This window comes from Anoplopoma fimbria, chromosome 24, assembly GCF_027596085.1.
Source record: "Anoplopoma fimbria isolate UVic2021 breed Golden Eagle Sablefish chromosome 24, Afim_UVic_2022, whole genome shotgun sequence".
Lineage (NCBI taxonomy): Eukaryota > Metazoa > Chordata > Actinopteri > Perciformes > Anoplopomatidae > Anoplopoma > Anoplopoma fimbria.
In genome coordinates, this window is record NC_072472.1 from 2,427,065 (window position 1) to 2,441,661 (window position 14,597).

At 37.9% G+C, this 14,597-nt stretch overlaps 1 protein-coding gene across 1 annotated transcript in view; it reads left to right on the forward strand.

Moving 5' to 3' along the window:
• Positions 1-14,597, forward strand: part of tmem132e (transmembrane protein 132E) — a 106,436-nt gene that overhangs the window by 59,405 nt on the left and 32,434 nt on the right. The window contains exon 5 of the mRNA XM_054626219.1: positions 7,014-7,157. Coding sequence (XP_054482194.1) covers positions 7,014-7,157 — 144 coding nt within the window. The remainder of the gene's footprint in view (positions 1-7,013; positions 7,158-14,597) is intronic.

The following is a 14,597-nucleotide window of genomic DNA, read 5'->3' on the forward strand; positions in this document are numbered from 1 at the left end:
TCTGTCTCATAAAATAAATGGATCAGGCTGTAACCTTTGTATCAGCTCAGGACACCCAAGTAGTACAACAAGATGTTTGTGCTGATTGTGAGGGAAATCCGTTTCCGTGCTGTGTTTCTCATAATCACAGATCGGTCTGATCTTACCAGGTTATTCAATCCCACTAACGATGCTTCCACTCGTTCTCTTTTCATCATGAATCCTGAGGGCCACTTTATCTACACCAACGCTGAGGCTTTAAATAACTTTCCTTATGACTGCATGCACAAGTAAATATCATGTATAATGACATAATTCAGACAGATCGTCAAAACAAGTAAATCGAATCAACATCTTGACTTGCTGATTGTTAGGAAAGTCAACTGATCCTGGAACACTTGGGTATCTATTACTCTTTTAATTGGGTCTCTCCTCCTCACCTTGTGAAAAGTGCAATTAGTGAAAGTAGTAAACAGATTACGGGAACAAAGGGAAATTAATCAAGCAAGAGGTGCTGAGGACCTCTGGCTAAACCTTCCCTGCTTTCTTCTGAATTTGTTTGAGTGAAAATTGTCCAAACCCTCATGATATTTGCTCATTAAGATTTACCGTGCATAGTAAAAAATATAGAAGACTGGATGTAGACGGTGTAGGAGTAGATGTCACTCGCTCTCCATCGCTAAACTAAAGGAGGACTAGTGTTCTAGTGAGGACGTTTAGTCACATGACCTCACGTCTCCACCACTTAGCTAAAGGAGGACTAGTGTTCTAGTGAGGAGGATTAAGTCACATGACCTCACGTCTCTACCACTTAGCTAAAGGAGGACTAGCGTTCTAGTGAGGAGGATTTAGTCGTCTTATTTAAACACTTTTTTCTAATCTTATCAGATTTACTGACCTATTTTATGTCGTAGAACAAAACCTTATAATCTCGTCAGCTTGTGTTAAACCACAGACTTTGTCAGTCATCTCACCCAAAACAAATTCAAAAACCACTTGGAGACGATGGAACAGGAAGTGTAAATATTCTGAACAATTCCATGGCTTTAAGGACTCATTCCTGCAGCTCTCTATTGCAGCTCTGAGACTCTTCAGGAAGAAGTGTTTGGTCAGTAGCACATTCACCGCCATTCATTTGCATAATTACAACTGTTCTTAATCTAAAGCTCCGTTAAATAAACTTGAGCAGCAGTTCTGACTTCACTTGTACGGTACGTCTGTTGCACCAGAAGGTTCACTTCTTATCTCCGGTCCCCTAGAAACTTGAGAGTCGCGTTCATCCTGAACCAAGGTGTGTTTAGCAGCGACGCAGAATTAGATTTCTGCCTGCGTGACTCTCCCTTGTAGAATGTAAAATGTCTCTACTCTGTAGTACTTGGTAGTTAGTGTTGCAGTATGATTTTAATGCTTCTTAGCTGCAGTCTTGAAGCACAGGATTCTTGTTAATGCTAGACGGAACAGTAAAAGGGTTCTGGTTTTGTTATCATCTCTAATATTTTTAGTTGACAGAGAATTTCAACGACATTAGAAGTCCTCCTTGTCGCTGTAAAAAGAAGATTTGGCTACATTTGTTTTTAAATAGAAAGAAAGGAAAAAGACTAGTCAGACTTGATCATTTCAGAAAGTTTTCACACCCTGGGAATCCTCTGAATTCTTCCAATTAGTCTATCAAGTACCACTGACTCTGTTCATTGATATAAATAGTCACATTTCACTTCAAAAAACTAATTTGAGATCAACTCAGATCAACTCAGACTGCTCCGATGCACAGTTAAAAGGCATAAAGAGAGGATTTCTGAGTCTAACTAACCCTCAAACTCCTGCAAGATGGTCCCGCAAGATGTCCCGCAAGATGGTCACCTGTGGTCGCCTGGAAAGATGAGCTTTAATCCATCATTTCAATCCCTATGACTAATTGGATTGTAAATTATGTCAAAACAAAAGTGGACGTCTCAGTCCCCCCCCACCAGGAGAAGTGACACAGTTTAACAATGGTAACTCCTCATTATACATGATTGATGGACAGAAAACATTCGGTCTTATCAGAGCAAACAGAGCAACTTTATCATTATGGCAGGTTGTTGAGAGGCTTAATGGGATGGTGTCTCGTGTCAAGGTTGTGTGACGTACAGTCAGGACGTTAAGTAATGACTTCACTCAGCATCCTAATATCAGTTTAAATCAACTTAATAATCATGCTGAGCTGTATTGAATTGATGTAGATTATGTAAAGATCGGGTTGGAAAAATAGCACCAATTAATGCCCTCTTCTGAATATATATTTATATATATATTTTCTCACCCACTGGAGTTCATCTTGATATAATGTATGAAATGTATCCTCATGCAACCAGTTTTGTATGATATCTGAAGGGAAATCTTTGGGATCATTATGAAAAGATTGTTAAATACTTAGTTAGGTTTATAAAAAGATTGTTAAATACTTAGTTAGGTTTATAAAAAGATTGTTAAATACTTAGTTAGGTTTATAAAAAGATTGTTAAATACTTTGTTTTGTTTATGAAAAGATTGTTAAATACTTAGTTAGTTTATGAAAAGATTGTGAAATACTTAGTTTGAAAAAAAAATCTATGAATTAAAGCTGCAGCTGTTTGTTTTCTAAATTTAAACAGTGGCTTCAGTGTTAATATCTATGGGGAAATGAATACTGACAGTAATGCTTTTGTGCTTTGCTTAGTTGCAGTTGTGTTTAACCTCTCCTGCATATTGTGCTTTTTAACAGCCCTCGAGGCTATTTTTGTGTGAAGTGAATGATTTATTACCTATGATTGATTGTTAAACGGAGGAACAGTGATAACTGCTGTTTGGGCTATGAGAGTTGAGGCTCGGACCCTGCAGCCGGTGCTTATCTCTCAGCCCTTAACAAGAACACCATACGGCTCTGAAATACAGAAGTGATGTTTTTATGTTTTACTCCAGAATGTTAATAGCGTAGAGAAGATGACCACTGTGCGTTCATAAATCCACCAATCGGTCTCAAGGGCTTTTTAATGGGCTGTTGGGTCGCGGAGCTAACGCATTTAAAACTGAAATTAATCAAGTGAAAGGGAAAACACTGTGTAACAAAAGACAAGCTGGACTTCCTTTGACTTTCCTTGCTGTAGAATAACTGCCGTTTTAAGGTCAGCAGTGGATGCAAACCATCCAGCGCTTTTCAGCCGGTGCTTTACACCCACTGTGAGCGTGTAGAACAGATCAGCGCTTCCAGAAACTGTTGATTTAAAGAGATGGGAAGTGGTTCAGTCTCCAAAATACAAACAGGATGCGTTTTGTGTAACAAAGCGACAGAGAAGTCGGTCGAGTGTGGACCCCCACGGTTCCTTCCGACTGAGACTTGTGAAGAAGGAGGGAGACGGGGAGCGAAAACGAGCTGGTAAATCGACAGTGAAGAGAGTGAAGGAGAGGGTTTTATGGTTGGCAGACCACAGACTGTGCTCCAGCTGCAGTTGACCTGCTGCAGAAAGGGGAGGAAGGGGGAAGAGAAGGGTGGAATCACCAGTGGATTTACAATGTGTAAGGAACGGTGAGGTTAAATCAGCCCTGAGGCTCGCCACACAGTTTAGGCCTCTGTTAACACAAAGCAGCCAGAGCCCTCTTACTCATGATATTCTTCTTTATGGGGGAGAGAGCTGAAGAGGGAGGGAAACAGGAAGGATGATGCAGAGCACTGGGGAAGTGGTTATGGCAGATTTTCAAACTCCATCACTCGCTACAAGATGTTAAATAAGAGATTATATTTTGTTTTGCACGAACCACGCAGCTTGAGGTCACGCGTCACATTTTTCACATGTATGTCTTTGTGCATTCATTAAGATACACATCTGGCAAAATGTGTAGTTTTACATTATTCAAAAGCAGGTGCAAATGGTAGAAGTTCGACTCAGCATGAAATAGTGTGTAACACGCTGAGTAACCTCAGCGGATTACAAGAACCACGAGGAAATGAACTAACTGTATTCTGTGAACACAGTTTAGACAAGAAGTCAGTTTTGGTGTAATAAACCCTGTGAATGAGTAAAGACATAAAGGCAGTCTAATGTGTTTAAAGATGAATATTCACAAAATCTATACATATATATAAACAGTCTAATATATTTAAATTTAACGCAATTTGTAAATAAATAAACATAAAACGTAATTACCTAAAGATTACGTAATAGCACAAAACAGCAGGTATAAATACACAGCAGGTACATATAAGATTGAAATTGTAAAGGCTACATTAAATTCAAAATAAAACAACAGTAGTGAGGATATATACATACAAAAATATACATATAAAAGATGTATTAATATATTAAAATACATTTTATGCATAGCTATTTTGATGATTAGGAAAAAAATAGACTGTAGTCTAAGGTAATTTATGTAAATGAAAACATTTATTTAAATAGGTAAGACCCCAGCTCAAATCCCAAATAAGCCCTACTAAAAGGAAACAATAAAATACATTCAATGTAGCCTAAATAAACTAATTAAGTTTAGTATGAATAACATTAAACCGAGTATTTAACAACTGTTTTGCTGTTTCATAGAGAAGATAGTAATTAAGTGAAATGATAGCTCTGTGCAGTGATGACTGATTTTGTTTCGAGCTGAATTCAGGTAAGAATAATTAGTGCTCCCTGAGTAGCACACGTGTAATTGTAAAGTGTTTTGTATCGTTATTTTTACCAGATGCCAAAACAGCAAGTGTAGTTTAGGGATGATGTCTTTCAATTAGGATTTCGCCCCAGAGTCCAGTCAATTATCCACAGAGGTCTGCTGTGCTTTGCAGCTCATAAATTGGCTACGTTTCATAAACCTTCCAAAAAAAAACCAACCCAAAAAATAACAAAGCTGCTCTGCATATCCTAAGGAACAAAAGCAGATTGAACTGAATTTGTTGAAGTGATTTTGCTTTATGATAAAAAAAAGTCATCATCAGTCAGTCAGTCAGAATAAATTAATTTGCTTCTCTGAGACAAAAACATATCTGGGTGATGTGATTGTCATCAAGCCCTCTGATGTTTCTGACCATTTTCAAAGGATTCACAAAGCATGGATTATTATACAGAAACAAAGAATGCGGCCGTTTGAAGCTCTGATTGGACTTGAGATGATCTCTGTTGGAGTTATGATAGGGGTTTAGAAAGCTTCCAAATCTTATTTTCTATCCCAGAACACGCAGTATGGAGCACATGTTTAAAGTTTCAGAAGGTTCCTGCTATGTTGAAATGTTTAATTAATGTTGTCAAAACTAGATAGACAAACAGCTACCGGCCCTGACAGATTAGATCCTTATTACCTGAAAGTAGCTGCACATTTCCATTCTGCACTACATATATGTTTAACGTGAACCTACCCAGTAATGAGATTCCTTCAATAAGTCCTCCAGCAAGAGATGTCACGTTTCTCAATAATCACAACCATTTTTCTATAACTTATCAGTTTGGAATATAAAGCTGACTGGTTCAAAGAGTTTCTAAGTACTATTTTTAACTTATTTACTGCTGCAGTGAAGGTTTTGATTGATATTATTGATTCCTATACACAAAGCAGAGCTCTCCATCCTTATTTATTGATCTGTCTCAAGCTCAAACAGAGGTTCATTAACAAAGGAAGGTCTGATAAAGCATTAGTGTACATTGTCTTTTTCTAGGTAAGTCTCAATGTGTGAAAAGTAACCGCTTCAGCTATCTCACTGTACTAAAATGAGTTCCCCAAGGTTGTATACTGGGTCCTCCTTTATTTTCTGCATTGATGCTTAACATTTTTTCGCATATGTCAACAAAGCACAGAGGAGCTTGGATAATGACCTACACAGAGGGATGTGGACTTCTTTCTTGTTATCTTAACATAGTAAATTGTTCTTATAATACTTATATTAATGCCCTGAATATCACATAGAGAGCCTTCAAGGGTACACAGAGTCGATGCCATGACAGAACAAAATGCTGAGTCTGTGCATGATATTCCCTGAATGAATTAACAAAGAGTTGGACCCCATAAAAAACTAGTGGGAGAAGATAGTCCCACATTCTCTACCCTCATTAAGACTTTAAGATAAGCGTTGTGTGGCAGATATTTAAATGTGCTTTTTTCGATTTCAGTAAATATACATGGTCTCTCTCCTGGGCTTCTCGTGTGCCACAAATGAGAAAACTTGTTACCCTCTTGCAGCTAACATGAATTGCAAAATAAATAATGAATTGATACAAGCTGCAACAGAAGGCCCGGTGTGTATTTTAATTGGCTTTTTACATTCCAGTGCATTCAAAATATAAATGCAGATGGGATGACAATGTTGGCCTTGTTCATCAAAATTCAAGGATTATAATTTTCAGTGCGTACAACCAGCTGGACTCATCATCATTTGATCCCTGTTGATATTCAGATTTTTAGCTATTAACTTCAGGGAAAAACAGAGCAATATGTAAGTATAAGGTACCAGACACCTTTTATCAAAAAGGGAGGCTTTTCCTTTTTTTTTTTATGAATTCTTTTTCTTTTTAAAGATTATTTTCATACACTGGTTGTTATTTATATTAATTAATTATTAATAAACCCCAAACTGCTGAGTAGCAGTTCAGTTATAATGGAGAGATCCACTGAAGTGAGCAACTGAGAAATTCTCTTTGCTCTTTGTGCTTATGTGGCCCTATTAAAACCAACTGTACCGTAAATGTCACATCTTTTATGTGGCCGAAAATGAAGCTTGATTGCTGTGATTCACCACATTCGAAAATGGGTTTCCTTGGATGATTAAGGTTAAGATTATTACTTTTCCATGAATTATGTCACATTTCAGTTGCATCCAGCTTGAAATGAAAAAAGTCAGTTGATGAAATCCAATGAAAGTCGTCTCAGTAGAATGAGTTGTGGTCTGGCACTGAGAGTTTCACCTGTGAGGCTCCATGGTAATGGTTTTGAAAGTGGACATCAGGAAATGCTGATGAAATATCAAAGAGAATCACTCTCTGCCTCACACTGTTTCATGAATATAATGTCTGTTTCTTTTTCTCTCTCCGTAGGACACTGAGATCATCAACACGGCCATCCTGACCGGACGCACTGTGGCCATTCCCGTCAAGATGGTCTCCATAGAGATGAACGGAGCAGTCACTGACGTCTCAGCCTTTGTGCAGTGCAAGTCCTCCAATGAAGACATTGTTAAGGTACAGTAAACCTGATTTTCTCAATCTCAAAACGTCAATTTAGAAAATCTAATCCCTTTACTCTTCCAGTAATACCGGAGAGTGGCCCATCCCCACAGTCTCAACATCAGGAAAGCATAAAAACTTCATTTTGGGCTGCTCCATATGTACTCCTGATTTGATTATTCCCTCGTGCCTCAGATAAAATCAATGGATGTTTGTAAAAACTCTGCATATAAATCAATATGGCTTCAAGGGAGTGGTAAAAGCTCCGTCATATGCCTTTTGAAGCACCGCACCTACTGCTTTAAACAAGACACCTTGATCACCTGATGTGCTGCAGAGAAAAGCCCAGCGTCTCGTTGCTCGCTGACTGTCAGCGTGTTGAAGGCGGATATAACAGCAGCGTCCATTAGAACCTGTCAGGCTCACGGGGGATCCAAACTGAGAGGGTACAATATCAAGTCCCGTCGGTTGATTAAATAAATTAAAGTGGGATCACAACAACTTGCAGAGCACATTAGAGGCTGTAATTACGCCGTTATTATTTCCCCCAGTCAATTGCAATCATAATAGATTGTACTATAGGAAGATTGCATAATTGCAAAGGAAGCACAGTGAAGTGTTGAAGTGTGGTTTTTGCACTGTTAGTGATTGTTTAAGGAGGGACGCGACCTGAGATGACATGAACAGCGTATACTGTGTGTCATTTCTATAAAAAAATGTAAAACAAACTTATCCCTCCGTTTCCTCTCATGCAACCTATAATAATACTGATATAATAACCTTTCCTTATACTTCTAAAAACAGAGAATAAGGGGATCCCATAAAGAGAGAGAGGAGGAAGAATGAAAGTATTGCATTTTATTTGCTTTTATGAAGTAAACTACAATAAGTTTGAATCTAAAAGGCAGTTACAACACGTTTTTGATTTGTTTAATTTCCTTCTTTGTTTGGTTTTGTGAGACGAACAGTCAGATGTCTCAAAGGTGTCTCACATGCTGACCAAACAAGCTGCCATCATCACTGTTTCTTCCACATTTATCAATGTTGGACACAAAGGGTAACAATGGCTCCATGATGAGGAGGAGGAGGATGCTGATTGTGCGTATTGTTCCTGCTGTCTAACACCCATTTTCTAATTACAAGGAGGTTGAAGCTAACTATCCAAGCATGTGCTTGTGAACAAATGAATTCTACCAGTAGCAAGATGTACCAACGATTAACCATCTCTGACTGTCTATAACAGAGTTTAAACCCAGTGGCAACCTCTGGTGCTGAAAAATGAGGGGAAACTGCAGTTCCTCAAATGGCCACTTGAGGCTACAAAATGTTAAAATTCCCAACATCTCTATAGCTAATTTCCCCGTTTATGAAAAGTGTACAGGGGTGAATATTTTATATTATATATATTTTACACAGCCTTTGCTTTTAACTTTACACCCCTAGAAATTTCACAAGTGAATCTGACAAACGATAGCAGTATTTTCAAACCAGTTTAGACTTTATTACATTTCTCTAACCCCATCTCCTTTAATATACAGTAAAAGGTTGCGCTGCTATTGAAAAACTCTGAATCCAGTCAGAGCAGCATGTTAATACACTGCACTCAGAGGGAGACAGCCCTCAGGGAAACTCACAGTACCAGCAACTTCAACTTGTCAGGCTTGTCTCTCAAAACAGGAAAATCTGTCATTTCATAGATTTATTCTTCAAAAAAGCACCTAGTTTAAAAATAACTTTTGGCTTATCTGATTGTAACAACCGAATTAAATCAAGCATGTGTACTTTGGCGTATACATTTATCTGTAATTCATTATTTTTACATTCAAAATATGACACTCTTCTCCAAAGGTTTCACATCCTCTAGTTTTTTGTTGTCTATCTTCCAATGACCTTAGCAATTCTGGTGTTTTTCACTGCAACAAATAAATATTTATTATATTTGAAGCCGAAGCTTTTTGTTCACTGAGTAGTAAAACTATTATATCAAGTAAAACTAATGGAATCCTTCTCGGTGGTTTAGCAGCTCCTCAAGGTCGGGAGAGGCAGGTTTATATTGTAGATTTTACAGACTGAGGCCAAATCAGACACTGACTTCAATCATATCAGTTGTGTGTGTGTTCTGTATCTGTTCTTGTAAAAAAAGACCAGTCTGTCCAATATATTTTCACTTTGATATACAGTGCTGACTCTAATGGTCGCTGCCTCACACTGTCTGCTATCTTTCAGATAAAATCAATTAATTCCAATACTGAAGGGAGAACAAATAAAACTATAAATTACACTGATGGTTTTCCAATATAGATATGTTCATTTTAATTTGATAAGCCATATCCCTCTGAAAGGAATAGGCATTTCTCTTCAATCATATACCATATATGCATATTTCTGAGCTCCTTTGAAAGGTATGAAGCTAAGGTACATGATTAGATTGTAAGTTAACATAATTCCATTACTATTTCAAAGTAAATGGAGATTCTTTGAATATCTCTATGAGTTATCCACAGATTTGTGTGTGCAAGCTGAATACCATATAAGGCCTGTCTTGTGCAATTGCTTCGGTTCAGTTGGTCAAACCTAATCTAAGATGGCTGCTGTGTCCTTCCTAAGGCTCACACTACAATTCCCGGCAGCCTTGACTTAACTGTAGAACCGAAAGTAAGTAGAATTTGACATTTTTAAGAAAAAATAACATCGGCATTGATGAAATATTTAGTCGAGGACACAGATTTGTGTCGGTGTGACTGTAAGATGTGAAGTTTGACTGCTTTTTCCCCTCGTTTATAGCAGGACACTGTGTTTAGAGCCGAGGTGTGTTTAGGTGCATTAGAAAGCTCAGAAGTTATAGTTTCCAGCGATACCAAACGAGAAAATTGTCTAAGATTTTTAAAAAACAACTTGTTGTTATTGTTGCGAAAGTTACATTTGCATGACTTCATTGTTAAAATATTTCAAATGAAGATGTAGTTTGGGTAACAAGACCCCATATTTGTCAGAACTGTATAAAATGCATATATTCTATAAATAGACTATCTTCCATGGTGACTTTTTGTACTTACGCCACAGGGGTGAAGATGACGTCACCGGGTCCGTTGGGCTTGATGTGGGAAGGGTTCCAGTTAAGCTGGGGTGTTTTGTGCTGCCAATAGAAACGAACAGGTGTTGCATTGGGATGGCTGGCCTCAGCACATCGTTTATCATATTTCATTATCCATTAAAGACAAGGCGCTGGGCCATGTGATATTGAGCGGGCTTGCTCCAGTGCCTCTGCCATTGAACATTCGCGGCTAATTTAAAATGAGCCCTTCAGGCCCGGGAAACGCACGAGTCATGACAGTTCAATAAAGCGTCCCCCAGAACACAGAAATGAAAGATTCACAGTGGGGACAGTAAAAGGTGGAGTTGTTTTTTTCTCGACCACACAGATTGGGTTGTTTTAGTTGTGGCATGGTGGCACTAGAGATGAGTGGTACAAAATACAGACATCATGGAGCTTTGAACCTCTCCTCATCTCCTGCTAACCTCTTGACTTGAGACTGCAACTTTGACAGCATTTAAAATAACATTATTTTCGAAACTCTTTCCCTGAATAAAGCTTGAGTGAGTAAAAATAGGTGAGAGGCTGTCTATTTTCTTTACTGGTATTTTTCTTTATTTATCTAGTGCTTTCTTCTTTGGAAATAACTGCAGCTTGCAACAAGAGCCTATAGCAGATAAGCCAATCCTGTGTGTGTACACAGTGTGTGTATGTGTGTGCAGAGTGTGTGTGTGTTTGTGTGTGCAGGAGACTTTATAAATGCACCCTAGTTGTACAAGCTGAGAAAGGAAAAAGGCTGTGTGTCAGGGGGTGCCATGAGCAACAGAGACCAAACCCCCCCACTCATCATCCTCCCCCCGGCATTGTGACTCATAGAGCCCATCTGAAGGCAGAGATAAGCCCTTGTGTCTGCACATTACATCCGTGTCATCCTGCGCACACACTGTACCTAGCTGAAGGCTCCTTCCTCCTTGCCACACTTTTATATATACGGCTCTGTACACATTACAGGGTTTAATGCTCGGTTCTGATATTTCTGATGCAGATCTGATCTTTATGCCGAGACGGTTCATGTTTGAAATCACTGTACAGGATCTGTGCCATGAAACGCCTCACACGATGCACGGTCCATTCGCGAAACAGCCACTTATTCCAAAATCCTAGTAGCCCGAAAAATGTCCCATTAGTCCAACGGCCCATTATCCCGAAAGAAAAACACTGTTTCAAAGGCTCATTGTCTCTAAGGGTCCACTGACGTTGTTGAAGTGTTCCCTGATACACAGACGATACTCCTAAATCATAACTATTGACTTTGTATCACTCCTTAAATAAGACTTTTCATTTCTGCTCATATTTAACTTAAATAGCTCTTCTGTGAACTTAGTTAAATAAACTAAAGTAAGATGTGTAACTTTACTTATTAATATCTCGAAACACCGCCAGTTTTTGGTTTTGGTTTGTGAAACATGATAAATCGTCTAAAGTCTGTTTGAGGAATTAATTCACATTTTAAATGACTGATTATGAGACAAATAAAGTTTTCAACTGTTTCCTACTGTCGGGGGGGAAACCTCTAGTTATGTTTCCCAGATAACGCTCGTTTGAAGTAACTTTTGATTTCACATGGGACACGAACAGCGGTCTCCTGGGTGAAATTTGGGCCTTATGTGATTGTAGCCTTAGTGTGACCCTCAACTGTAGTATCAATGGAAACTTGTTTGCAGAGGCCGAAAATATGTCCAATGCTGTAATACTTCAGTATAAATTGATACTAGAGTGCGTCCAACTTTGTGGCAACCTTTGCGGAGCCCCTTTCCTGTTTCAACACTAGAGTGCCCCAGTCCATAAAGAACTAGTTATCCCAGTTTGGTGTGTAAGAACTGACTGGCCTGGACGGAGCTCTGAGGATGAACTGGAATCCCACATATGAGCGAGGCCTTGCTGGCCAACAATACTGGCCGACCTCACTGATGCTCTTGTGGCTGGATTGGAGCAAAATCCCTGCAGCCAGCCTCCCAAATCTTGTGGAAGGCATTTTCACCAGAACGGAGGCTTTTGTAGCAAGGTCATAATGGTTTTGGTTTTGGAATGAGATCTGCAATAATTACAGAAGGATGTAATGTTCAGCTGTCCAACTGATTGGGTTTTTTTTGCTGAGATATCTGTCTCTGAGAGTTCGACCTCCATCCTACCATGGAGTTGCCCTTGGCTAAGTTCCACTAGAAGTACAATTTTAATATATAATTCTGACAAAAAAAAACTTTAAAGTATACAGATCACTGCTTTGCAATGTGAAATAAATGAAAAGATGAAGATTTCATTTTTTAATTACATCCAAACTGTTTCCAAAAGGCTCCAATGTCTCATCTTTCCAGAACAACAGATCACAACGACCCTCAACACCATTAATCCTACCAACAACAGGCTAATGGGGGCTGGCTCATTTAGCTAACAGAGCTAAATGAACTCATTGGTTGCACTGCTCTTGAAGCCAGCGCGCATCCATCACATGAAGAAAAGCTTCAAAACAGCTCCAAGACACAATCCCAGTAATGCTAGCCATATGTCAGCTTTCATTAAGAGCTCCTTTCATACATATGTTATCCCTAAATGGAAACTCCACTTGGCAGAATATTGTGGCAATTAATTCAGTGAATATTATAATTTTGCAGTTTTCTGTTTGGAAACCAGGCAGCATGATTATGTGAATGTCATCAAGATGGCTCCATTTTTCTTCTGCATCGATTTATTCTATGTTATGTGTTGTCTGTGACTCTGAAACGTGGGTGAGACGATCACTCGTCTCTGCATACGTAGTCTGTTTGCTACACTGGAAGAAAATCAGAGTGTAGAAGCAGAACTGGAATAAAAATAACCATGTTTGTTCATTTTTGGATTTTAAGCAGTGTTCATTTCTCACCACCGTTAGGAGAATTGCCACTAGAACACGGAAACTATTTTTGGATCCTTTGTCTGCATCTGTATTTTGGTTTAATCTTTTCTTTTTACCATTTTTTTAAAGACCTTTTAGTTCTTTTCCTTGTTTCCAGGTTGTTTGTAGATCAACAACACTTACTATTGGGGCAACTGGGGTTCCAGTTCGGTCCATGTAGCGTGTCATCCCTTTGCTGCTGTCTAATAAAGGCTTAATGTCCAACATATTCTATAAATTAAAGAAGACAAGCTATATATATATAAAACAAGTATATATATATATATAAATATTATAGAGAGAGAGAGAAAAAACAACAACTATTTTAACTATTTTTAACTTTTTTAACTATTATTGAGAGAGAGAGAGATTTATAAACTATGCTGTCAGAGCATCTGCAGTTGCATATCCTCATTCTTGTTGCCAATATAATTATACATTCTTTCTCACATTATAGAGCCTATGATGAATGTTGACTTATTTGATTCAGAGTGTGTATTGGTTAATTAATGCAGTTGTAAATTTACAAGTACAGCCTTAGTTTTGTGTTTCTTTGTATTTTTATTATCCACTCTCATAATCACTAATCATTTCTCTAAGAGACTAAAAATCATCTTAGATTAGTGTTGTTATGTCAGCACCAGTCAGGATTAACTTTCTGTTCAGCCTGGTTTGCTAGAGGCTCTTCAGCTCATTGGTGGTTTTCTGTTAAAAGGGAACATTGGAGGAATACTTGAGCTTTTGAATTTGTATAAGGTGTGACAAAATATAATGATGTCATCAGGTTATGTTGGTTTGGAGGTTATAACATTTTTAAACGCCTATTATCGATATTTTTGTATGTATTAGGCGACTATGTGAAAACAATGTGATAAGTTAAAGGGGTAGCGCCCGTATGATGAGTTCTCAATGCTCTCATAGACTGCTTTCAGTTTTTAAGAGAGCACTAAATCTTTATATATTAGCATTGTTTTTATTATTATTATTATTATTATTATTATTATTATTATTATTATTATTATTATTATTATTATTATTATTATTATTATTATTATTATTATTATCAGTTACAATGACCATGTTCTTACAACACGAACCAAATTATATTAATGAACTGAATTATAAGCCTGTTAAAAAGAATGTTAGTTTACTTATTGACAGCAGCCTTTATCATGTTAAATTAACTACAAAATGAATAACATCTGCTGTGATTAAAATAATGTTCTACGATTATTAACTTATAAAACATGCAGCTAAAATCACCGTAGCATTGTTAGCTGCTTAAACCTGCTACAATATGTAAAAAAGATTACAGTTAACTTCATTGGATGAGCATCTCATAAAAATATAGCCACCTGCTAAGCGACATGCAGCGCTTCGCTAAGAGGAGGTTCAAAAGTGTTTAACTGCTATCGCTGGAGAATGTGGACGAACAGAGGACGGTCACATCATAATTAAACAGGATGAATCTGTGACGGCTCCTTAGGTG